The 27,526-nt window shown below is 35.7% G+C and overlaps 1 protein-coding gene across 1 annotated transcript; it reads left to right on the forward strand.

Moving 5' to 3' along the window:
- The first annotated feature begins 211 nt into the window (after nt 1-211).
- LOC137012966 (clustered mitochondria protein homolog) lies at nt 212-27,526 on the forward strand. Its single transcript, XM_067376500.1, has 26 exons — nt 212-1,517; nt 2,522-2,706; nt 2,779-2,950; nt 3,123-3,266; nt 5,215-5,342; nt 8,633-8,787; nt 8,880-9,005; nt 10,903-11,050; nt 11,126-11,218; nt 11,361-11,755; nt 12,827-13,126; nt 15,496-15,764; nt 15,896-15,996; nt 16,113-16,265; nt 20,405-20,467; nt 20,595-20,839; nt 20,921-21,005; nt 21,102-21,255; nt 22,072-22,211; nt 22,319-22,399; nt 22,511-22,636; nt 24,790-24,911; nt 25,014-25,107; nt 25,193-25,327; nt 26,050-26,123; nt 27,388-27,526. The coding sequence occupies exons 1-26, from the start codon at nt 212-214 to the stop codon at nt 27,524-27,526; spliced, it is 5,133 nt and encodes a 1,710-aa protein (XP_067232601.1).

The raw sequence follows: 27,526 nt of genomic DNA on the forward strand, positions 1-27,526 counted from the left end.
AGCTAATGCAGAGATGCACTGGCCAGGTGCCAGACTTGGTAATTAAGTCTGTCAACTGTCTGTCAGGCTTGTCTTATAGATTTACCAACAACGCAAGGTTTTTCTAGCTGCCAAGGTCATTTTAAAATCTTATTAGCTGTCTCACAGTGGGCCTTGTTTGTTGGAGTGCAATATTACAGTTCTTTTGCTTTTTGTTAATCAAATAGACAACATGGGGAACATATTTTATTGTTGCCGCAAGATGTCAGAGATTATTAACACCAAGGGAGTCGGGCGCCAGACTGAGGACCAGTCTCTCCTGCTGCTGTCCCTGGAAAGTAATGATATAGAAAGTCTGTCTCCTTCAAGGTCTTCAACTGACCTGCTGGCCTCTCCTGTCCTGGACCAAGATCATCTCCTGTTCCCGGACATTGTGCTTAGCAGCAACCTTCGGGTTAGAGGGGACTCAATTCAGCCTTTGGAGCTCTTGTTCTCAACAAGCGGGCAATCGCAAGATGCCAGAAGAGATGATGGAGTTGATGAAAGCAATCTGCGAAATGGAAAAGAGAGGAATAGAGAGCCGTCGGGGCCGCCAAGCACAAACATTGCAGGCACAAATCAATTATGCTCCATAGAGGATGAATGGCCCCTTCTGTCATCCCTATACAAAATACCTGCTGCTCAAAATCGAATATGCACTCACGGACGTGGAGCAGACACTTGTAAATCTCTCCTCGGTCATGGGACTGGACTATTTGCAGATAGTCAAACTTCAGTTTCTGGTCCAGTTAGCATTCCTGTGCTTGCGGCATCTTCTCTAGATGCCTCACAAAGTGACGTTGACATCAGTCAGAGAGAAGATGGTTGGACTCAGACAGAGCAGTACATTGAACACGAGAAACAATTTGGAGTAATTGTGATACACACAGAAGAGAATCAGGATGAGAAACTACTGAATGAACATTGTCCAAACAGTGCAGCACAAACACATCTGGTTGCGATGAAGATGCAACCTGCATATGGCATTCCTACTGCAGATCCTTTACTTCTAAAGATGCAAAGGGAAGCACAAACTTTGGAACTCGTAGCACAACTAGATGACTTTGAAGACCCAGATGCACTGGAAAAACCAGACTCAGAGCAACATCCACAGACTTCTGAGACACTAGAGATGGATATGATAACAACACAGCATGCTGATGAGAAAGCTACTACAACTGCAGAGCTTCTTCTTTGTATGGAGAAGAAAATATCTCATGTAGAGCAACCAGACATTACAGAGATTAGCTTGGGGCTGGTGGAGCATGAGATAGGGGAGATGGAGCAAAGCCTGTCACAGATGGACAAAGATTTGATATGGAAAAAGACAGAAGTAGAACAGATGCAGTGGGACCTGGAAGCACTAAAGCAGAGCACAGGGTTATCACTGCGGGAGACAACCCTCGCTGTGACACAGGTAGAACAAAAAGAAGATCAGACTGAACGCTTGACGCTTTTTGTGATTGATAAACTGTTCCTGGCCACTCCGAACTTTACAGGTGTGTATTCTGTCTAGGGATGCACAATATATTGGTACCACATTGATTATTTTTCTTTATTATTGGTATCATATAGTGGATATTTAATTGTACATGCTCATATCCCCCACTTTTGACAATGTCACCATCTAATGCTCAGTAAAATTTAATCTAACACTAATAATAAATAATAATGTAATCTTTAGCAAATCTCAAAATGAATATCAATTTTTCATACTGTACACCATGATGTTGTGATGCCTGAATTCAAATAATAATTAAAAGTAAATGATTAATAATAATAATAATAGTTATAAATAAAAATAATTAACAGCAGTGCAGCCCTTAAAGGTGCTAAAGAGGATGTTTTGTTTTATACATTTTTGCAATATTACTTGAAACTGTCTTTACTAACTGATAAAAGACTATTTATTAGGTGCACTGAAAGGAATAATATTAATATACATCATCTGTGCACGAGGTAGGGCCTTAAAAACATCAGCCAATCGTTTACGCGATCATCACGTAAACGATTGGCCCTCTGGCTTGTCAATCACTGCCGTGGCGATCCATGTGAGAGACGAGCGTGGCTGCGCGCTCCAGTAACTTTCCACACTCCACAGGCGCCGCATGCAATGTTTTTGTCAGGAGACAGGAGTAACAACTGCAGATTATGAGTTACCTGCGGTGAGTCCGACATAATCAATCCACTAACAGTGAATGCTGGTGGTAAACAGGGAACGCCTCCCAATACTCGTGCATGAGTTTTGGGAGGCGTTCCCTCTAAATGAGCTGTGAAGGAGGGGGGGAGCATGCGCTCTTTTCAAAAACTCACTAACAGTCATTGGTTTCTCGGTCGACGAAAAGATCCTCTTTATCACCTTTAATTCTGTCAGGTATTTGTGTTGGAGTGCCGATAAAAAATTGTGAATGTAACAATGTACATTCCAAACAATTCCTAACTCTTTTGTACCTTGTTGGTTATTCACTTTTGATTTATATTCTTCTGTTTCCCAAAATACAAGTACCCAGCCCTGACACCATGACCAGTGGCCATGTGCTAGAAACCCTAGCAGACAGCAGGACAGAACAGGTTGAGGGTGACAGCGAAAAACATGCGCTTCCTGCTGTTCCTGACATGGACCCAGCTGAGGATGCAGGGTTCACGGTGAAGATCCAGGCTCCTGGAACAGAACCCACTGACTTCCAGGTAAAATCAATCAATCTATCAATCAATCTATCCATCTATCTAATGTCTGTCTGTGTCTATATTGAATTCAAGGTGTCACCTTTAGCGATGGTGCATGAAATTAAGCAAGTGTTGATGGACCAGGAGGAGACCTGTCGGCGTACTTGCTTCTCCCTGCAGCTGAATGGAGTCACTCTTGACAACTTTACCCACCTTAGATCCATACCAGGTCTTCAGGAGGGCTCCGTTCTGAGGGTTGTGGAGGGTAAGCCCCTAAAATTTACTGGACTAAATCACATCATCATGGCTGATCAATTAAGCCTTCACTGAAAACCTAATAGTAAACTGGTTGAAATCTTTCATCTTAGACATACGCATATACCAGTAACAAACTGCCTTAAATCTGACTTCCCGCTCCCCTTTTAATTATGCCAAAGAGCCGTACACTGTTCGAGAAGTGCGTATCCATTTATGCCACATCAGAGACCTTTTAAAGAGCCTAGACCTTACTGATGGCTATAATGGAGTGGAGGGCTGCTCACCATCATTTCTCAGCTATGTCACAGAAGATCATATGGAAGGTAAGAAACCAGTCTTAGGATAAAATAAGATATTTGGTAAGATATCAGGCTTAGAAGTTAAGATAAGATAAACTTATATAGTGGACCTCATGAGACCTATACATAATACAGCCCGAATACCGGAAAAGTTGGGACGTTTTTTAAATTTGATTAAAATAATAACTAAAAGACTTTCAAATCACGTGAGCCACTATTTTATTCACAATAGAACATAGATAACATAAATGTTTAAACTGAGAAATTTTACAATTTTATGCAAAAAATGAGCTCATTTCAAATTTGATGCCTGCTCAAAATAGTTGGGACGGGGGCATGTTTACCATGGTGTGGCATCTCCTCTTCTTTCAAAACAGTTTGAAGACGTCTGGGCATCGAGGTTATGAGTTTCTGGAGTTTTGGTGTTGGAATTTGGTCCCATTCTTGCCTGATATAGGTTTCCAGCTGCTGAAGAGTGCATAGTCGTCTTTGACGTATTTTTCATTTAATGATGCTCTAAAACCTTTATATACCTTTCAGCATTCATAGTGCCTTTCAAAACATGCAAGCTGCCCATACCGTATGCACTTATGCTCCCCCATACCATCAGAGATGCTGGCTGAACGTTGATGACACGCTGAAAGGTCTCCCTCCTCTTTAGCCCAGAGGACGTGGCATCTGTGAACACTTTTCCACTTTTAAAAAGTCCATTCTAAATGAATCATGGCCCACTGGACACAACAGCGCTTCTGGACCATGTTCTCATATGGCTTCCTTTTTGCATGATAGAGCTTTAGTTGGCATCTGCAGATGGCACGGCGGATTATGTTTACCAACAGTGTAGTATTCCTGGGCCCATTTAGTAATGTCATTGACACAATCATGCCGATGAGTGATGCAGTATTGTCTGAGGGCCCAAAGACCCCAGGCATCCAATAAAGGTCTTCGGCCTTGTCCCTTACGCACAGTTTCTCTGAATCTTTTGATGATGTTATGCTCTGTACATGATGAGATTTGCAAAGCCTTTGCGATTTGACATCGAGGAACTTTGTTTTTAAATTATTCCACAATATTTTTATGCACTCTTTCACAGATTGGAGAGCCTCTGCCCATCTTTACTTCTGAGAGACTCTGCCTCTTTAAAGGGATAGTTCACCCAAAAATGAAAATTTGAGGTTTATCAGCTTACCCCCAGTGCATCCAAGATGTATCATCGCGCTCTGTCAACGGCAGTGATGTCTGACACTCATTGAAGTATATGCGCGAGACATCACTGCCGTTGACAGAGCGCGATCAGACATCACTAAAGGAGTCCTGAACGGAGTTGGACACAGTGGTGTATTAGAGGTAAAAAATGATATAAATACTTTTCGAGGGCAGCGGTTGCAGTTAAAAATCATCATTTGTGATCGACTGAAGAAAAAATGTCACCTACATCTTGGATGCACTGGGGGTAAGCTGATAAACATCAAATTTTCATTTTTGGGTGAACTATCCCTTTAAGACGTCCCTTTTATAGCTAATATAAATTATCAATTAACTTAATTAGTTGCTAGATGTTCTCCCAGTTGAATCTTTTCAAAATTTCTTGCTTTTTCAGCCATTTTTTGCCCCCGTACCAACTTTTTTTACACCTGTAGCAGGCATCACATTTGAAATGAGCTCATTTAGTGCATAAAATTATAAAATTTCTCAGTTTAAACATTTATGTATATTCTATTGTGCATAAAATATTGGCTCATGTGTTTTGAAAGTCTTTTAGTTTTCATTTTATCCAAATTTACAAACCGTCCCAACTTTTGCGGATTTCGGGTTGTACACAGAGCATATAAAGTACAGTGCATATGAATACATGTATTGTCTGTGTTGAGATAATATTTGATTGAAAATCTATTACAAAGACACGTCCATATTGTGAGTCTCTATGCAGTACAGCTATGGTGGCTTCACAAGAATTTAATTTAATTCCCAGAGAGCAGCAAACCTAAGCGAAGAGGTGACGGGTTGAAGCACATCAGCTGCAGCCCTCCACATCACATTCTTCCAGGCTCTAAGGAGCGTCTGCTGGTACCCCTGCAACCTCATACAAATTTGGGGAAGGTAGGAATTGAGGAACTTTGACAGTACCCAGATAGCATGGTGACATTGATACAATGTTGAGTTTCTAATGTTTAATGTATGTTAGATCAGCATTGAAATTTTGATGAAAGTCACATGGGTGGAGACAGTGGCATTGAACTAACAGTGATTTGTAGTTCATGACCACAAGATCATGCAGGTATGTATCTCTGTAGAACACTAGTTTGTGTTTCTCAATCAGTGGGCCATATTTTATCTGATTTGCTCTGATCTACTGGGGGCATGGTTTAGGAGTGGGCCCTCATGATTTTATTAGGTCTATTGAAAAATGATTGAAAAACACCAATTGTAGTTTGAAAATGCGCACTGATTGGTAAACACCCATTTTGGATCTGCATGCTTACTTTTCTGTCTAATTGAGAAAACACAGGTGCATTCTATACAAAAGTCTTGTGTGTTGAATCAACTGACTTCTCTGGGTTTCAAACAATGGTGCATCTTTCTTATTATTTCTATGTTCTTTTGTGCTTGTTATTTGCATTTGATTTATTGTTACTGAATTTAAGATATATTTATTTAAAAAGTTATTAAAGTGTTTGAATGAACCATCCATTTTTCTAAATTCTTAAAAAGTGTGCACATCTTGCTTTAGTAACATTTATTAGAAATTTTAGTTCTAACAACATCAGCAAGAATGTCACACTTGACACGTAGCCCACGTATTGCATCTATTACTCAATGCTTGCAGAGCACCTTGCCTTCTTTCCTGTAATAGGGATGAAGGCAGATGACGATGGACAATTAAAAAAATGAGAAGCACCCTCCTGATAATTCTGATATTGATTACACATTATGTTGAAGTCAATAGGATTATCATCTGGGATTTGATGCTATCCTGTGCCTTAACTCCTGCTCTCTGACTACTGATTAATCAGGTAATCATTCATATTCCTGAATCTGTATTAAATTTGAGGAATATAAATGATCTCCATTAAATTTAGCCTGTTCCCACTGAAACACAATAACAAAGAAACTACACCTCGTGTTTGAGAGCGTGACTGACATGGCTATTTTGTGATATTTAAACGGATTAAGGTCTACATAAGGTGAATTTGCAGCTTTTCATTAATTAAACATGCAAATTTTCATTAATAAAACTTGCTACTTAAACGCTATGTAGTTTCACAGATATTGAACTGAGATTTATGTAATGGCCATAGGGGCTGTTTACTCCTGGTTACTGAGGTGCCTTCGAATGAAAAATTGAATTTATCTTGGCATAGTCAAATAACAAGAGTTCAGTACATGGAAATGACATACAGTGAGTCTCAAACTCCATTGTTTCCTCCTTCTTATATAAATCTCATTTGTTTAAAAGACCTCCGAAGAACAGGCGAATCTCAACATAACACTGACTGTTACATAACAGTCGGAGTGTACGCTCCAATATTTGCATATACCAGCTCATGTTCCCAACATTATGAAAGGCATTAGACAAGCGTAGAACGTCTGGATCTGCACAGCTGAATCATCAGACTAGGTAAGCAAGCAAGAACAATAGTGAAAAATGGCAGATGGAGCAATAATAACTGACATGATCCATGATAACATGATATTTTTAGTGATATTTGTAAACTGTCTTTCTAAATGTTTCGTTGCTAATGTACTGTTAAATGTGGTTAAAGTTACCATTGTTTCTTACTGTATTCACGGAGACAAGAGCCGTCGCTATTTTCATTATTAAACACTTGCAGTCTGTATAATTCATAAACACAACTTCATTCTTTATAAATCTCTCCAACAGTGTAGCATTAGCCGTTAGCCACAGAACACAGCCTCAAATTCATTCAGAATCAAACGTAAACAATATAACAGTATACAATACTCACATAATCCGACGTATGCATGACGAACACTTTGTAAAGATCCATTTGAGGGTTATTTTAGCTGTGTCAACTTTGTTTATGCACTGTTCAAGGCAAGCGTGATCTCCGTGGGCGTGGAGCACGAGAATTAAAGGGCCACACACCCTGAATTTATAATGATGCCCCAAAATAGGCAGTTAAAAAAATGAATTAAAAAAAATCTGGGGTATTTTGAGCTGAAACTGCACAGACCCATTCAGGGGACACCTTAGACTTATGTTACATCTTTTTAAAAAAAGTTTAGGGCACCTTTAAATATTTTCAAAAAAATATTTTTACTAAACGGAACTGATCTGATTTATCAAAACGATTCCATTTAATCTTGGCCATATAAATGTGCCTCTGCAAAACAGATATAAATCCGATCTTCAATTCCCGCGCTATATGCAGATTTAATGGAGTTCACATCACCGAAAGCAACAAATATGAACTGCATTTTATTGTCCACCAGTTAATTTAAAAATCAAAGACCGCAATAAGAAAGAGCGCGGCAACAGCACTGATAAGATCATTTAACCCCGGTTTCACAGATAGTCCTAGACTAAAATGCATGAGCTGTTTTAACTGAAAGCAACTTGTACTGACATATCTTAAAATATGTCAGTGCCATTGTTTTGTCTCAAGATGGTTCAATGATTTTTCTAGTGTATGTTTATAAAAGCTACTTAATACCTGGCTTAGGCTAAGCCCTGTCTGTGAAACTGGGCCTTAGTCTCATTACTTCTAATGAAGATAATTGTGTGAAAAGGTGTCATTTAAGTTTTAAATGGTTTTCCCCAAAATTTAAAATGATCAGGATGGAATTTAACGCACCATTTAAGTGTAGCTGAAGTATTAATGTTGTTTCAACATTAACTTGAATCAGATCTCAACATTATGTTGACATTTCAGTTGTATTTTCAATGTTTCAACAAAAGTTATTTAGAATCAACATCACATTAATATTGATCAATTGATATTACTAATAATTATTTTGTTCATTTCAATATTGATTCAACAGCAGTGATGTAGAATCAAGATCACAGTGTAATGTTGATTCAATATCATTACCATTTTTTTTTTTAAATCTCACCATTTCAACATTAAATGCAGGTGCAAATGTGATATTGAACTAACATCACTTTATAATATCGATTCAATGATATTATCATTGATTTGTGGTTGAAATCTCAACATTGCTTCAACATTAACTGAGGGTGCAAAAGTGATACTGAAGCAACATCACTTTGTAATGTTAATTCAATGCAATTTGCATTGACACATCAACGCTGACTCAATATTTTTTCAGTGATTACATGCTGTCTGGGTATGGCCATAAAAATGTGCTAGATGAACATAGCATATGATAATATTTAATACAGTTTAATACAGTTTACTTATATACAGTCCTCAGAGTGCTTGAAGGTTCTGACCATGAGTAGCTGGAATCCTCCTCCTGGAAACAGAAAGATGCATGGAGACCTCATGTATCTCAATGTGGTGACCATGGAAGACAGACACTTCAGTATAACAGCATCAACTCGTGGGTTCTACATAAATCAGTGAGTTTTACAGTTGTCCTCCAAATTGCCCTTGCCCTACCAGAAAGACAAACAAATAGAATTTCTTTTTTTTTTTTTATTGTTTCATTTAGGTCTACGACTTACAGCTTTAATCCAAAGCCAGCCAATCCTAGTGTCCTCAGTCATGCTTTGCTGGATCTCCTGGGTCATATCAGTCCAGTTTTTAAGAAGAACTTCAGTGCCTTGCTGAAAAGGAGGTATGACAGTTTTCAGAAGGAGTAAAAAGAGTACAATAAACTGTACTCAATGTATATACTGTCGCTAAATTTTCCATAGGTGTGTGTTTGTTTGTGTGTGTGAGTCTCAAGCCATGGAATGTGGAGGGTTGGAGAAAGACCTGACGAAGTGCCACAGAAAAAATATTCACCAAGAAAATTCATGGACAGTCTCTCGCGTATGGCTAAAAAATAACCGTAAAAAGTCCATTAAATCACCAAGAGTCAGATATGACTGAAATGCTTAATGAATTAATAAATATATACTGTATTTATCAAGTGTTTATGCATCATAGTGGTTTACACTATAAAGTATTTGTGATCTTTGCCCTGCTTTTAACAGACTTTGATAATACACAACAAATTTAAAAAAAAACATTTAAATACAAATTAAAATATAAATATGATTTTAAACAAAATCAATTTTTAACTCTAAAACAGTAAAACATCACAGCAATGAAAATATGAGAATCTAATGATAAATAAAATTGAATTAAATGAAATTAACAGTCAAAATATCTAGCTAAAACATACTTGAGTTGAAGTGTATGTAAACATGTTTTGTTGTCTGTTTTAAATAATAAAAAACTATTTGTTTATTTAGAGGAAACTTTTAAATCTTGTTAAGCTGCAAAATATGTATTTTAGTTGTCTAAATAAAACTAGGTAAAAAAAGTTTGTAGACAAACTTTAAGTTGGCTCGAAAAAGCCTAGCCAGAAAGTTTGAAACAGTTTTAAAAGCCTTTTACTTTGAAGCTTTTCAGTTTGAAATAGTTTAAGTTTTAGTTTAGTAGTTTTTATTAGACAGACAGACAGACAGACAGATTGATAGATAGATAGATAGATAGATAGATAGATAGATAGATAGATAGATAGATAGATAGATAGATAGATAGATAGATAGATAGATAGATAGATAGATAGATAGATAGATAGATTTAGAAATAATATTTTGGATGGTTGCTAGGGTGTGCTAAGGTATTCTGGGTGGTTGCTAAGGTGTTGCTATGTGGTTGCTAGGGTACTCGGAGTGGTTTCTAAGGTGTTGCTATGCGGTTCCTAGGGTACTCTGAGTGGTTGCTAAGATGTTGCTATGTGATTGCTAGGGTACTCGGGGTGGTTGCTAGGGTGTTGCTATGCGGTTGCTAGGGTACTCGGGATTGTTGCTAATGTATTCTGGGTGGTTGCTAGGGTGTTGCTACACGGTTGCTATGGTGTTGTTATTTGGTTGCTAAGGTACTCGGGGTAGTTGCTAGGGTGTTGCTATGCGGTTGCTAAGGTACTCAGGGTGGTCGCTATGGTGTTGCTATTTGGTTGCTAGGGTACTCGGGGTGGTCACTGGTGTTGCTATGCGGTTGCTAGGGTACTCGGGGTGGTTGATAGGGTATTGCTAGATTTAGTTTGATAGATAGATAGATTAGATGAGTTGATGAGTTTGAATGAGTTTCAATGGATTAGAAATAGTACATAGAATGGCACTTGAGTCTAATTCAGTTTTTGAGTCTAATGGGCTTCCGTAGTTTAAATCTGAATTTTGAACAGTCTTTGCTCATTTGAACATTCCGTCAATGAAAGTCAATGGGATTTTTCCGAGATTTAACAGTCTTTTTTAGGAAAACCGTAAGTCCGTTCAGTTAGAAAAGATATAGCACACTAAGTCAGAACAGTCTGAAGGTCTGACCCAAGTTTGGAGTATGTAAATTTAAAGCTCTAGGAGGAGTTAGAGTTGGAAATTTTTGTCTCAGAAGAAAATAGCATAACAGTAAGTTGGATTTTTCAAGCCAACTTAATGATAGGAGTACAAAATATGATTATTTTTTCTTGTAAATGTAACAGAGTACGTGGAAACTACTCAATTCTAACTTCTCTCTTATTTTAGAGGCTCCACACACCCCTTTGAAAGGATTGCCACACCCTTCCAGGTGTTCAGCTGGACTGCTCCAGCACTTGACCACACAATGGACTGTGTTCGAGCGGAGGATGTCATCTCTTTCCGCCTGGGTTATGAAGAACATGTGCCTGTTCAGGTAAACATGTTGAAAGTCAGCACACAAGCCAGTTACACAAGTAGTTTTTTATTCATTCCTCTGTGTTGAACAAAGGCCCGGGACTGGAATGAAGAACTTCAGACCACAAGAGAGCTTCCGAGAAAAAACGTGACTGATCGTCTGATGAGGGACAGAGCTGTTTTTAAGGTATCTTTACCAATTATTGGCATATGTGTTCAATTTAGAACCAAGAAAGGGCTTTTACAGATCCACAAAGTACTTTTCCTTCTCTAGAAACTAAATCTGATCTAAAATGTAACTGATGGTGACCTTTTACTGACTTTATCAGGCTAACAGTGATTTTGTCAGCACTGCCACTCGAGGAGCCATGGCAGTGGTGGATGGTAACGTGATGCCCATCAACCCTAGTGAAGAACCACGACAGCAGATGTTCATCTGGAACAACATTTTCTTCAGTTTAGGCTTTGATGTGCGGGACCAATTCAGAGATCTGGGAGGGGAGGCTGCGGCCCATGCTGCCCCTGTTCTTGACCTGAATGGAGTGAGGGCTTATTGGGCAGTGGATCAAGAAGGCCTCTATCTGATTGGCACTGTAGTGATCGATTACCGTGGCTACCGTGTCACTGCCCAAACTATCGTGCCAGGAATTCTTGACCGTGACCAAGCACAGAGTGTTGTCTATGGCTCCACTGACTTTGGCAAGACGGTTGTGTCTGATGACAGGTAAAAGCATCATTTTTAAAGGGTTAGTTAGTTAACCCAAAAATGAAAATGATCCCATCATTTACTCACCCTCAAGCCATCCTGGGTGTATATGACTTTCTGCTTTCAGCCAAACACAATCAGTTATATTAAAAAATATCCTGACTCTTCCAAGCTTTATAATATGAGTGAACGGTACCAAAAAAGCACATCCATCCATCATAAAAGTAATCCATACGACTGTATGGATTTAAGCTGTATGGTGTAAGCTCATCTTCTCATATATCGAAATTCTCCAACATTTCTCTTTAAAAAGTCTTGTTTTACACTTCTAATTCATGACCGGTGTTTTGTTTTGCTCTATCCTCTGCGCTTCTGCGTTCGTCGATGCGTCACGCATCGGGTCAGAGGTTCAAAATAATTCACAAATCGCTGTGTACAGGCCATTGACAGAAGCTATATTGATTTGGGTTTATTAAGTTATAAATATGGATATTGTTCTCACAAAAAGGCCTTTATTGACCCACTGGAGCTGGATTGGAGCACAATGGATTACTTTTATTATGGATGGATGTGCTTTTTTGGGCTTCAAAATCTAGGGTACCATTCACTCCCATTATAAACCTTAGAAGAGCCAGGATTTTTTTTTAATATAACTCTAATTGAGTTTGGCTGAAAGAAGACATTCATTCATTTTTGGGTGAACTAACTCTTTAAGGCCTGTTCCCACCAAGGACGATAACTATAATGATAACGCTAACTATAAAGTTTTAATAATCCTTCTAATTCTATGAGAATAGGGAAGTTCACACTACAACTATAATAACGACAACAATTTCAGAACAATTTTTTTTCGGGTGATGAATGCTAAAAACATTGGCAGCCAATCAGAATCCATCCTGCTTTAAATGAGCATTGTAAAGCAGCAGACGACAACTGCAGCACGCAGTTATGATAATTGGTGTGGACGTTAATATAGTTATCGTTATAGTTATCTTTAAGGTTATTGGTTTGAACTAGTCTTTAAGCTGAAGAATGTGTCAGAAATTACATAATATATGTATGATTTCAAACATTTCAAACTCTGTGAAGGTATCTAGAGCTGCTTGACAAACCCAGTAAGAAGCTGAGAGTGCAGCGCCACCTAGTGCTAAACAAAGATGATACAGCAGTAGAGTTGTGCTCCTCTGTGGAGCATAAGGGCATTGTGGGTAATGATGGTCGGCACTACATCCTGGATCTACTTTTTACCTTCCCACCTGACCTCAACTTCCTTCCTGTGGAAGGAGAGGATTTAAATCCTGTGTGTCAACAACTTGGTTTCCCAAGGCTACATCCTCATCACCTGGTCTGCCTGAGACAGGAACTCATTGATGCCTTTGTGGAGCACCGGTAAATATATTTATCTGTCTTATGATTAATACACAGCCTGTCAAGAATGTCATATTTCATCCCAAAATAAAAAACAAAACAAAACAAGAAATAGTATTTTATATACAGGTAATGGAGTCTATTTTAAGATAATAAAAATATTTTTGTATTTCCAGATTACTTTAGACATGTCTATCTCAATTCTCTTTACCATAATATGGAAGGATTATATATATATATATATATATATATATATATATATATATATATATATATATATATATATATATATATATATATATATATATATATATATATATATATATATATATATATATATATATATATATATATATATATATATATATATATATATATATATAATATATATATTACAGGTGCTGGTCATATAATTAGAATATCGTGAAAAAGTTCATTTTTTTATTGTAAATTTCTATTCTAGATTCCCTACATGTAAAGTAAAACATTTCAAAGTTTTTTTTTTTGTTTTTTTTTTTTATTTTGATGATTAGAGCATACAGCTCATGAAAGTCCAAAATCCAGTATCTCAAAATATTAGAATATTTCCTAAGATCAATCAAAAAATGGATTTTCAAAACAGAAAAGTTCAAGTTCTTTAAAGTATGTTCATTTGTTCACTCAATACTTGGTCGGCAGCACATATTACAGCAAATGACTTTGGCTCCTAGCACAAATTACAGCATCAGTGAAGTGTGGCAAGGAAGTGATCAGCCTGTGGCACTGCTGAGGCACTATTGAGCCTTCAGATCATCTGTATATTGTTGGATCGACTGTTTCTCATCTTCCTCTTGAAAATATCCCATAGATTCATGAATCAGGCATGTTGGCTGGCCAATAAAACACAGTAATATCAGGTCAGCAAACCACTTGGAAGTGGTTTTTGCACTGTGGGCAGGTGCTAAAGTCCTGCTGGAAAAGGAAATCCGCATCTCCATGAAGCTTGTCAGCAGATGGAAGCATAACGTGCTCCAAAATCTCCTGGAAGATGGCTGCATTGACTTTGCACTTGATAAAACACAATGGACCAACACCAGCAGATGTCATGGCCCCCCAAATCATTACTAACTTCAGAAACTTCCCACTAGACTTCAGGCAGCTTGGATTCTGTGCCTCTCCAGTCTTCCTTCAGACTCTGGGACCATGATTTCAACATGAAATGCAAAATTTACTTTTATCTGAAAAGAGGACTTTCGACCACTGTTCTCTGTCCAGTTCTTTTTCTCCTTAGCCCAGGTAAGATGCTTCTGATGTTCTTTCTGTTTCAGAAGTGGCTTGGTAGTCCTTTTCCTGAAGATGTCTGAGTGTGGTGGCTCTTGATGCGCTGACTCCGGCTTCATTTGGCTCATTGTGAAGCTCTCCCAAGTGTCTGAATCGGCTTTACTTGACAGTATTCTCAAGCTTGCGGTCATCCCTGTTGCTTGTGCACCTTTGCCTACCCAATTTCTTCCTTCTAGTCAACTTTGCATTTAATATGCTTTGATACATCACTCTGTAAACAGCCACCACATTCAGTAATGACCATCTGTGACTTACTCTCTTTGTGGAGGGTGTCAATGATTGTCTCCTTGACCATTGCCATGTCAGCAGTCTTCCCCATTAGTGTGGTTTAAAAGAACAAGAGATACCCGAAATTTATACTGTAGGGATGGTCATTTAATGAAACTCAAATGTAAATATTCTTATATTTTGAGATACTGGATTTTAGACTTTCATGAGCTGTACGCTCTAATCAACAAATAAATAAAATAAAAAACTTTTGTATTGTTTTACTTTACATGTAGGGAATCTAGTATAAATTAAAGTTTAATATTTTTTAAATAATTTACAATGAAAAAATGAACTTTTTCACAATATTCTAATTATATGACCAGCACCTGTATATGCTGACACTTTTAAACAAAATAAATGTTTTAAAAAATATTTAAATACAATTTTAAATATAAAAACTTTTATTTAATACATATACATAAATATTATATATTTTTTTCAGCTGTAATAACATAAAAGATTATCTCAGTAATGTGCATCTAATGAGATCTAATTTTTTTCTTTTGTTTTTGAGGTGAAATATGATTCTTGACCTGGTCTTGACAGTTTTCTTGAAAATATTCTAATATTACTTTGTTCATATTGAATTACTTTAGTGTTTTTTTTTTTTATATAATTAAGTGTAAATATTTAGTTTAACGAAACATTCAATTATGAAGATATGCATCATAGGGTATAGCGATTACAACTGTAAAAATAGATGTAATGAACAGCATGAAAAAAGCTCTACATTATGGTACAAAATATTAACCTGCTGTGAGGATTTGAGCTATATTATCTTTTTGTATGAATGCCACCAGATACCACATAATTATGGAAACTGTCTCTCAAAGTACTGAGCATGACAGAGAAATCAAAGATGTCAGCAAATCTGCACTGAACAGTGTTCAAACTACTACGCCTCAGATTCCCTCAACAACTGTCACACTCCCAGGCCAGGATGCAGAGCACCTTTCCCTAAAAACTGTGCCTGTGAATAACACCCAGCAGAGTTCTTCAATAAAGCATATCTTCTCCTCCCTCAGGAATACTTTTGACATACATTTCAACCCTAACGTCTTCTGTGCAGGTGTGTTGTTAACTTTTCGGACTGGTTCTGTTTTTAACTTGCAGCTCTTTGGCTGTAAACATGAGCAGACAATATTAGAAATATGTGTATGGCTATATATGAACATTATTAATATTTTGTTCTTTTATCAGGTGTACGTTTCCCCAAGGAAAGTGCAGAAGATATCCAGAAACAGAAACAGCAGTTAAAGGATGCTGCAATCTTCCTCATTTCCAATCAAATCCCCACATTTGTAAGTTGCTTTTTATAAGGATTGCGCAGATAAAACACATTACCCCTGATGCATTCCTTGTGAAACCCCACGCTCAATGAGAAAAATCACATCTCTTTAACTGTATGTGTTTGTAGATGAAGAGTTGCCTTGACCATACATCGATGCCTATGGATGGCGTCACACTAACAGAGGCTCTGCATCAGCACGGCATTAACATTCGCTACATGGGTGCTGTGCTGGAGTATATTGAGAAGATACCTCAGAAAGAAAGGCTTGATCATGTCTATGTGAGTGTGTATTTTACATTTGGTTTCTGTTGGTTCCTTGGATTTTTGGAGTTTGTTTGTACTTGTATTTCTGTGGCTGCATTCAAAAACTTGTAATGGAAATGACTTTGCAGGCATCGTTTGCACACAAAGGTACCTCACGAAATTGATTTCAGACAGAATTCTGACTTAATGATCTACAGAAAAACAAATCAAGCTCTGGTGAAATCTTAGCAAATATTTAATTACTATAATAACAATTTCCTGCTAGAAAAAACATCAGAAGCAGAAAGTGTTGATAAAAAAAACATACATTTACACACAAACTGACCACTAACCACAACTTTCAGACACCATTTTTATTGAATTTTTATTTTTATTTTCATTTTATAACTGACACAGAATGGAAAGGACAGGATTGTGGGATATCAAAGGCAGGGAAGGATACATCTATGATGCCTTCAAAAATCAATCAGATGAAGGTATCTCAAGAGACATTGGATTTGACATGCCTTGATGCCTTCCAACCAAGTTTTAGGATAGCCTGTGTGTTACTTCCTGTTTCCTTTGTTAGTTGCTATAGTTATTTGTGGTTTTCACCTGTGTCTTGTTTAGTTCTAATTAGCCTGTGTATTTATATTATAAATACATTATATTATAAACGCAACACACTGGTGACACCTTCGTAAAAATGGTGTAAATGCAATAAAAACTCAACCAAAAACATGCATAAAAACATCTTTTACAATCCAATTTCAAATGTTTTATTGAAAGCATAATCTATTAAATACAATTAACAAATCATCTAATATGATTAAATAAAGTGTCTGTGTAATATGTGTTTTATGAAATTTTGTTTCATGGTAGTTAATCAGGCCAATAAGAGATTTTTAACTAAAACTGTACCTTTTTATTATTATAGGTCTACAAATGTGTCATTAACCCTTGTGCGGTCTTCGTTTAAGGGACTACACTCGTGGTCTTCGGGGTCTCTGGAGACCCCGGCAACAAAATGCAATTTTGTAACAATATAATATATTTTTTAAAAACCAATGTAATTATATTCTATTTATTAATGTTTTTACTCAACATTTGTGCAGTTTTTGGAGGATTTGTGATATCTTTTAAATTTATATAAATAAATAAAAAATTTTTTTTTTTTTTTTGTATTTGTTTTTGTGCAAAAGCAGCTTTTTATGTAAAATTCACTTTATAAAAGGCCCAGATTTCTAACTTTCATTCATGGGGATAACATGGATAATTTGACATGGTTTAGTGTAAGATTTTTGCCCATCTTTTGGAAAATGCTAGCCTGACTTCGTCATACTCATATTCTAGGCAGAATGTGAGTCTGATACTGCTCCATTGCACTTGAATTATGGGGCGTGTCTTAACAAAACCAGTAAAAAAAAAAAAAAACTCTGCACTCAATTGGATAGACCTACAACCAATCAGAGCAACGCAGTAAGTGACGTATGTTGAACTTGTACTTAAACTTTTGCCGAATCCCGTTGGAAGAACGGCAAACGCATCTTTCCCATCGACAAATGCCTTGATTGCGGTTCTTTGTTCGTCTTTTAAAATTAATGCGCTGTCGATTTCTTTTATTACAGACGTGATAGCGGAATCTAAACATCTTACTTCTCCAGCTGCAGTCATCGTTGGTGAAAACCAATTCAACCCAAGCGCTCTTTGATGACGTGGGTGGTTACGTAACCGCAGATAGCCTGTCCATCATCGATTAAAGCCCGCCCTGGCAATTTGATTGGCTCGGCCTTCTGGGAGCCGAGCATAATTACTCCACAATGGATCGAGTCCAGACCGAACTTCCCGTCCAAAAAATGTTGTGGGCGGGGTTCGGGCTGGCACCCAGGCTAGGAAAATGCAGTTTTAAAAGTAAAAAAAACTAACATTTTTACCAGTAGATGGCTGCAGAGCTCCACTATTTGCTATGTGCCATTTGAATGACTGAAAGATGTCTTTTCACAAGTTTTTTTCAGCTGGATTCATATCTAAATGTTATGAAATCACAATTATAACAATAAAAATTACTTTTTGTGAAAGTTTAGCATTTTTTGTACTGAAAGAAAATCAGTTTTTCAATAATATCATCAATAATGTCACCCACAGAGACCCCACTTAGAAACTGAACAAAATCCATTCTCAAAATCAGAAACAACGCACAACACACATAGACAGAAATGAAGTGGCACACTTGAAAAAATGCAAAAAAACATCCTCAATACAAAATAAACATGCTCACACACACACACACACACACACACAAATAAAAATTATTTATTTTATTATTTTATTATCTTTATTATAAAATTATTATTGAAAAACTGATTTTGCCCTGCACAAAAAATGCTAAACTTTGACAAAGTAATTTTTATTGTTATAATTGTGATTTCATAACATTTAGATATGAATCCAACTGAAAAAAACTTGTGAAAAGACATCTTTCAGTAAGTCAAATAGCACATAGCAAATAGTGGAGCTCTGCAGCCATCTACTGGTAAAAGTGATAGTTTTTTTACTTTTAAAACTGCATTTTTCAAAAGATGGGCAAAAATCTCACACTAAACCATGTCAAATTATTCATGTTATCCACATGAATGAAAGTTAGAAATCTGGGCCTTTTATAAAGTGAATTTTACATAAAAAGCTGTTCATGCATAAAAACCTATTTAAAAAAATATTTTTTAATTTATTTATATAAAGAGACCCCGAAGACCACGAACGTAACTTCTTTTTTTACACTAACATAAAAACAATATATCACTCCAATTTTTATTTTTTTTATTTGTAGATCTTAAAAGTGTTAACCACCGTACAAAGTCTCATGCCATTTGGACAAAGAGAATTTTTTTTTAAATTTGAGCAAACATCATTTGTGGGTCAAAAAGACCCCGAAGACCGCACAAGGGTTAAAAATGTCTACAAATAGACAAAAAACCATAGGCCTACAAATGTGTCATTAAGGAGCATTTAAACAACACCATTTTAAAATAAAAACAGAAAACGTTTTATGTGTTTAGGCCATACCAAAGTGAGACCGTTATCGTCTCTGTGTAAACTGCAAAAACGTGAATTTGTGAAACCAGTGTCATCATGCACATGCTTATGTGTTCAGTCTATAGGCGTGAAGTGTTTCTTTACAAAGTGACATCGCCAACTACTGACCTGGCATGCATAATACACCGTTTTTAGTTGTTTTCGTGGATCCATGTGAACAGTGATCGTTTTGACAACGTTGTCTTCTGTACGCAAAAAACTCAAAGTAAAAACTTTTCCATTTTTAGTACAATGTTGTTGTTAAAACATTTAAAATGTCTAAAAATAGACAAAAAACCATATAGATACTGGTTCATAGGTTCACACTCACAGAGATCATCACCACCATTGAAATTGCGAAACGTTTTAGAAACAGTTATGACGCAGCAAAGCCTCATTTACTGAAATCACAGTTTGATGCTTGCACCGAATCACTGGTTCGAAAACAAATGATTTGCAATGGTTTCAAAACATCTTAAAGTGTGTTTTGAAAGTGCCCATCACTACCAAAGCTGTTACTTTCTTTCTTAGTGTATGATTACCATTTTTGTTTATGAATTAAACCCTGTTTGCTGCATTTAGATCCACCTTTCGTCTGCTCAGCCATGACAGTTCTTTCTTAGATTTTTGTTATATTTCAATTCCGAATGCAACTTATATTCACATAGGCTTACAGTATATCTATACATATACATATGTACACTACCGTTTAAAAATATTTTGTATTGTGAAATATTATTAAATGTCACGGGATCCATCAGAAATCATTCTAAAATGTTGATTTGATTCTTATTATTATCAATGTTGAAAACAATTGTGCTGATTGATATATTTTTATATATTATGAGTAAATTATAAATATTAAGTAAATAATAAAAACTCCAAACTTTTGAATAAATCAATAAGTCAAAAATATATAATCATTTAAATATAATAAGATTAAATATAGTGATAAATTAATGATATAATAATAATGAAAATTGTACCACTAGACTAATTCATCTTGATCTTAAGAGAACTAATAAGATGTGTGTATGACACTCCTGCCTACATTATACAGTGATGAAATGTGAAAAAGTAACTATTTTTTTAACCTCTTTCAGAGAATTGCACTCTGTGAGCTGATTACCAGATGTGCAAAACATCTATTTAAGACATATCTTTTGGTGAGTGTCCAGAAATTGCTTATGGTATTTATAATACTCAGAAGGATATCACTAATATAATGCTGTATATTATGACACTTTTGCCAAAACTTGTTCTTGTATCCTTAATCATCTGTCTTTCCCCCAGGCAGTGGAACCATCTGCCCTGTCAGGCTCCGTCAGCCATTTCCTCAACTGCTTCCTGAGCTCTTTTGCTGATTCTGGAGTCATTCAGCAAAACGACAAGTTAGTTTCTAGGCGCAGGAGTCGGAGAAGGCGGAGTCGTGCATGTGTAGGCGGCACCATGACCGTCTGGTCCAACCTCACTCCGAGCGACCTTTGGGTGGCCATCAAAACCGAGGCCCTGGAATACTACCATTACAGCCTGCCCTGGTGAGTGTGACCTGTTCTCTGAACACAAATAGATCCTGTGCTGAGATTTGATATGAGTGGGATCTCATCTCTTTCTGGCAGTGGAAGTGTGGAGGAGGCTGTGGACAAATGCAGGCTTCAGAGAATCACCCTGCTCAGAGAGATTGCCATCAAAACTGGCATTCAGGTATATCAGATTGTACTTAACATGATTTAATAATCAGTTTTTTGGCAGTTATTTGGCTTTTTTCTTACTCTGATAACTACCTCATCTCTCCTTCAGATTCTTTTAAGAGAGTATCACTTTGATTCTGAGCACAAAACTGTATTCACTGAAGAGGACATCCTTAACATTTTCCCCGTAGTAAAGCACATCAGTCCTAGGGCTAACGATGCTCTTTATCTCTTGCATTGTGGTCAGTCTGAGGTCCAGCAAGGTGAGCATTCAAAGAAGCTCTCAATCTGGGGACACATTATAAACTTTATCAGGATTTTGATTTAGTTTTATTATTAAGGGGCAACAATTATTGGAATGTATCAGCAAAAATCTAAATAAAAGTATTTATTATTATCAAATAATAATAATAAACTTTATTTTTATAGAGAGCCTTTAAAGGTTACTTCTCAAGGTACTTTACATACAAAAGAAAAATAATAATAAAAATAAAAAACACAAGAACAATTGATATACATTAGCACATTAACTACCATTCAAATATTTTGGGATGGTAAGATTAGAAGTATCTTATGCTCATCAAGGCTGCATATATTTGTTTAAAAATACAAAAAAAATTGTTTTCTATTTGAATATATTTTAAAATGTAATTTATTAAAGCTGTATTTTCAGCATCATTACTCCAGTCTTCAGTGTCACATGAAACCCTTCAGAAATCATTCTAATATGATGATTTGCTGCTCAAGGAACATCTTTTTTTACTATCATCAATGTTAAAAACAGTTTTCCTGCTTAATATTAATATTCATATTTTTTGTACATTTGTTTTTTTCAGGATTCTTTGGTGAATCAAAATTGAGGACCAAAATGTATTTGAACTAGAACTCTTTTGTAACATTTTAAATGTTTTTACTGTCACTTTTGACCAATTTAGTTCATACTTGCTGATTAAATGTATTCATTTCTTTAAAAAAAAAAAAAATTATCTTACTGACCCCAAACTTTTGAACTGTGGTGTCAAAACAAAAATAATATTCAAACAATCTATAGTCTTTGATATGCATTTGTGCATCACTAGGTTGTCTGAAAGAGGGCTGTGAGTTAATAAGCCAAGCTCTGGGTCTCTTCACTAATGTCTATGGGGCTCTGCATCAGGATGTCAGCATATGTCTGCGGCTATTGGGACGATTACACTACATCCTCGGAGACTATGCTGAGGTATCACATGTTCTAAAATAACAGATGACAGACTAAAGACTCAGAACCTGAATCAATAGTTTTAAAAAATGACATTTTGAATGAAAATTTGTATTTTATGCTGTCAGGCCCTCAGTCACCAGCAGAGGGCTGTACTGATCAGTGAAAGAGTTCTGGGAATTGAGCATCCTAGCACTATACAGGAATATGTACGTAATCATATTTGTGTAAATTAAAACTATGGTTTACTGTAGTATCATAAAGTTATGCTGGTTTCAATATATGTAAGTGAAAAACAAAGTTGTTTCCTCTTTGTGTAGAAGCACCTTGGTCTTTATTGCTTTGCTGGGGGGCAGCCGATGACAGCTCTGCGATTATTATACCGTGCCCGATACCTGATGCTTCTGGTATGTGGAGAGGATCACCCTGAGATGGCTTTACTGGATGTGAGTTATAATTATAGCAATGTGATAATAATGAATAACAGGTACATTGAACACAAACAAACAAAAATGTCGTAGTAGTAGTAGTGGCCTGCAGTATGACATGCTCTTCAACTATTTTAAACAACATTTTTATAATTCTTGTATATTTTCCCATGTTATTTAAGAGATTTATATTGTTTTATACACCATATTTTGTTATTTTATATTGTGTACGTCTGCTGCTGAAAGATATTTTTCACCTTTCAGGAGTTTACTAGCATGTTCTGTTCAAAAGTTGGGGGTCTATAAGGTTTTTTAAAATGTCTCTTCTGCTCACCAAGGCTGCATTTATTTGATCAAAAATACAGTAAAAACAGTAATATTGTGAAATATTACCATTTAACATATATACAGTACAGTCCAAAAGTTTGGAACCACTAAGATTTTTAATGTTTTTAAAAGAAGTTTCGTCTGCTCACCAAGGCTACATTTATTTAATTAAAAATACAGTAAAAAACAGTAATATTGTGAAATATTATTACAATTTAAAATAACTGTGTACTATTTAAATATATTTGACAAAGTAATTTATTCCTGTGATGCAAAGCTGAATTTTCAGGATCGTTACTCCAGTGTTCAGTGTCACATGATCCTTCAGAAATCATTCTAATATGCTGATCTGCTGCTCAAGAAACATTTATGATTATTTTCAATGTTGAAAACAGTTGTGTAATTTTTTTTTTTTAGGATTCCTTGATGAATAGAAAGTTCAAAAGAACAGCATTTATCTGAAATACAAAGCTTCTGTAGCATTATACACTACCGTTCAAAAGTTTGGGGTCAGTAAGAATTTTTATTTTTATTTTTTTGAAAAGAAATTAAAGAAATGAAAACTTTTATTCATCAAGGATGCATTAAATCAATCAAAAGTGGCAGTAAAGACATTTATAATGTTACAAAAGATTAGATTTCAGATAAACACTGTTCTTTTGAACTTTCTATTCATCAAATAATCCTGAAAAAAAATATTGTACACAAATATTTTGTACAATTGTACACATTAAATATTTCTTGAGCAGCAGATCAGCATATTAGAATGATTTCTGAAGGATCATGTGACACTGAAGACTGGAGTAATGATGCTGAAAATTCAGCTTTGCATCACAGGAATAAATTACTTTGTGAAATATATTCAAATAGAAAACAGTTATTTTAAATTGTAATAATATTTCACAATATTACTGTTTTTACTGTATTTTTAATTAAATAAATGTAGCCTTGGTGAGCAGACGAAACTTCTTTTAAAAACATTAAAAATCTTAGTGGTTCCAAACTTTTGGACTGTATATATATATATATATATAATCTCCTGTATTCCTGTGATATTTATATATACACACACTATTGTTCAACAGATTTTTTTTTAAAGAAATACTTTCATTCAGCGAGTGCGCATTAAATTAAACATAAGCAACAGTAAAGACAAAAGGTTTATTTTTTAAAATACATTTTTACTTTTACATTCTATCAAGGAATCCTTATTAATATAAAAATGTGTCTGAAATGTCATGTTCTGTCCTGTACTGACTTTGTGTGTATTTAGAGCGATGCCCAGTGAAAGGCCACAGACATGCCAGACAGTTACGCCACGGCTTGTGTCTATTTATGGCAGATATGAGCATTTTAGATTACAGAATTATTAGAGCAAAAATGTATCATGGTTTCCACAAAAAAATTTAAGCAGCACAAATGTTTTCAACATTGATAATGATATTTCTTGAGCAGAAAATCAGCATATTAGAATGATTTCTGAAGGATCATGTGACACTGAAGACTGGAGTAATGATGCTTAAAATTCCATCACAGGAATAAATTATATTTTAAAATATAGTAACATAGAAAACAGTTATTTTAAAATGTTAACATATTTATCACTCTTTTTACTGTATTTTTGAGCAAATAAATGATGAGCATATGAGGCTTGTTTCAAAAACGTAAAAAAAAAAAATCTTACCGACCCCAAAATTCCCTTACACATTCAAAAAAATGTTATTTGCATCTCCCCCAGTACTGATGATAACTAATGCTCATGAATATCTGTACAAATGTTTAAGTACTAAATAGTTTTAAAGCATTTTTTAACTTAATTATAATTTTTACCTTCTCCTGTACAGAGTAAAATAGGCCTTGTGCTTCATAGTATGATGGCCTGTGATCTTGCCCTGAAGTTCCTGGAGAAGGCCCTTGCCCTGACCTCCAAATATCAGGGACCCTCATCTCTCAAACTGGCACAAAGGTGAAAAGTGAACAGAAACACAAACAAGACACTTTGTTGTAGATAATATGTACATAAATAGAAAGTGTTACAAAACTGTCATGACCCTGTCCCTCTCTACAGTCATCACTTATTGGCAAAGGTGCATGAAAGTAAAGGAGATTTCCGTGCTGCACTGAGGCACGAAAAGGAGCGTTACGGCATATACAGGAAGCAGGTGAATGGTTACAAGTGCAAATTGATGAGCAAGTTTGTTTAGCCTTGAATCTAGTCTAGGTTTTAATGAATGCTGTTTTTAATAGGTCGGAGAATCACACGAGAAGACCCAAGAGAGTTCAGAGTACCTAAAGCGTCTGACACATCAGGCAGTGATTCTACAGAAAACTATGAACTGGATCTACAAGACTGGCTCAGACACCAATATTTCCCCTCTCAATGTTAGTACTGACATTGTTGTGTAATAATGATGAATTAAAGGGTTAGTTCGCCCTGAAATGAAAATGATCCCATAATTTACTCACCCCCAAGCCATCCTAGGTATATACTGTATGACTTTCTTCTTTCAGCCAAACAAAATCAGAGTTATATAAAAAAATATAACCAAGCTTAAAAATGGGAGTGAATGGGGCTCGAGATTTTGAAGGCCAAAAAAAGCACATCCATCTGTCATAAAAGTAATCCATACGGCTCCAGGGTATTAATAAAGGCCTTCTGAAGAGAAGCGATGCATTTTTGTAAGAAGAATATTCATATTTATAACTTTATAAACTATAATCACTGGCTTCCGGTAACAGCTGTATGCAAGTCTAGTTCCGGCAGAAGAGTAACCTCTGACAGTGATTATACTTTATAAAGTTATAAATATGGATATTTTTTCTTACAAAAACACATAGCTTCACTTCAGAAGGCCTTTATTAACCCCCTGGAGCTGTATGGATTACTTTTATGATGAATGGATGAGCATTTTTGGGCTTCAAAATCTATGGTACCATTCACTCCCATTATAAAGCTTGGAAGAACCAGGAAATGTTTTACTGATTGTGTTCGGCTGAAAGAAGAAATTCATATACACCATGGTTGGCTTGATGATGAGCAAATTATGGGATAATTTTCTTTTTTGAGTGAACTAACCCTTTAGTTGTTCTGTCCCCTCATTCAGCTGAACTCTCCAAGTCGTGTCTGGATAGTGGAGCAGCTAAATCTTGTCACTGGGATTGTCCTTATTCCCCTTAGGTAAGAAAAATAACCTTTGCAAGTCAGTAAGATCTGAAAGTGTACTGGGAACTTTTTAATTGCTCTTTGATTGCAATGTAATTATAACAAATATGTGTTTAAGGGTAGTGATATGTGCCTGTGATTGTGATTTATTTAACTAATTTAACAGATTTAAACTTCTTACTTTGTTATATGAAGGTCATATTAAAACTGTCTTCAATTTTTACATCACCCTCCTTTTTGAGCATAAAAACTGCACAAATGGTTGTAATTCACGAATGCTTTGGAAGACAGACCTAAGGTTAGTCTCTTTTTAAAGAAGACACTCAGGAGATTATTGCCGTAAAGCACTTAAAAAATGAAAGTGTAAAAAAGTGATAAAAGTTTAAAAAATATATATATATTTTACAAAATACTTTTTAATCTAAAATTGCTATAAAATCAAAGCCATATATCTAACCAACACTGCCCAAGTTGATATCACCAAAATTTCGAAAAATTTCACAAATATCGAACCTTGATTCTCAGACCTTTCTGCCGATATGTGTTTTGTCAAGATTTGAAAAAATAATTCTAAAAATTTGTAATTTGAAACATGACACCGGCCACTAGGGGGATGATCCCGCTAAAATGATTTAAAGTACAATGGTAGTTTCAATTTAGTTTAGAGTTCAGTTTAAAGTTTCAATGGTAAAGCAATGTCCGATTTCAAATTGATTTTCACAGGTTGAATTTTAAGTTTTTAAGCATTTGAGTGATACCTAATTTATGATGATTACTAAAATATGTGATAGGGAAAAAAATCTAATAAAAAAAGAGCGCCAAGCATCCCGCTAGTTTATTAGAATGATTTCTGAAGGATCATGTGACACTGAAGACTGGAGAAATTATGCTGAAAATTCAGCTTTGCCATCACAAGAATAAATTACATTTTAAAATTGAAATAGAAAACAGTTATTTTAAATTGTAATAATAGATCACAGTATTACTGTTTTACTGTTTTTAATCAAATAAATGCAGCCTTTGTAAGAGACTTCTTTCACGTGAAAAACCGTATCAGCTTCAAACTTCGAAGCACTTTCCCTTTCTTTTTGATATATGAAGGTCAAAACTTTTTACGTCTTCATTGATTTTTGCTACTATATATTTGCCCTAGTGTCAGACCCAGACTTTCAATATTAAAATATGAAAACCTCTGTTCTATATATTATTCTTTCCATTTCTCTGATTTTCTTGAATGACTATTTAACATTCATCAACTTTTTTTTTTTTATCCCTGAAGTAACAGTGACCTCGAGAAACTCAGGATTGACACTCAGAAAACATGTCATCCCACCCAAAATACTGTTGAGACTTTGGAGGATCTGCAGGGGCCGTCTGAGGACCATGACACATTGCAAGCTGTTACTCAAGATGACTAA

The sequence above is a fragment of the Chanodichthys erythropterus genome, chromosome 22 (assembly GCF_024489055.1).
Source record: "Chanodichthys erythropterus isolate Z2021 chromosome 22, ASM2448905v1, whole genome shotgun sequence".
Lineage (NCBI taxonomy): Eukaryota > Metazoa > Chordata > Actinopteri > Cypriniformes > Xenocyprididae > Chanodichthys > Chanodichthys erythropterus.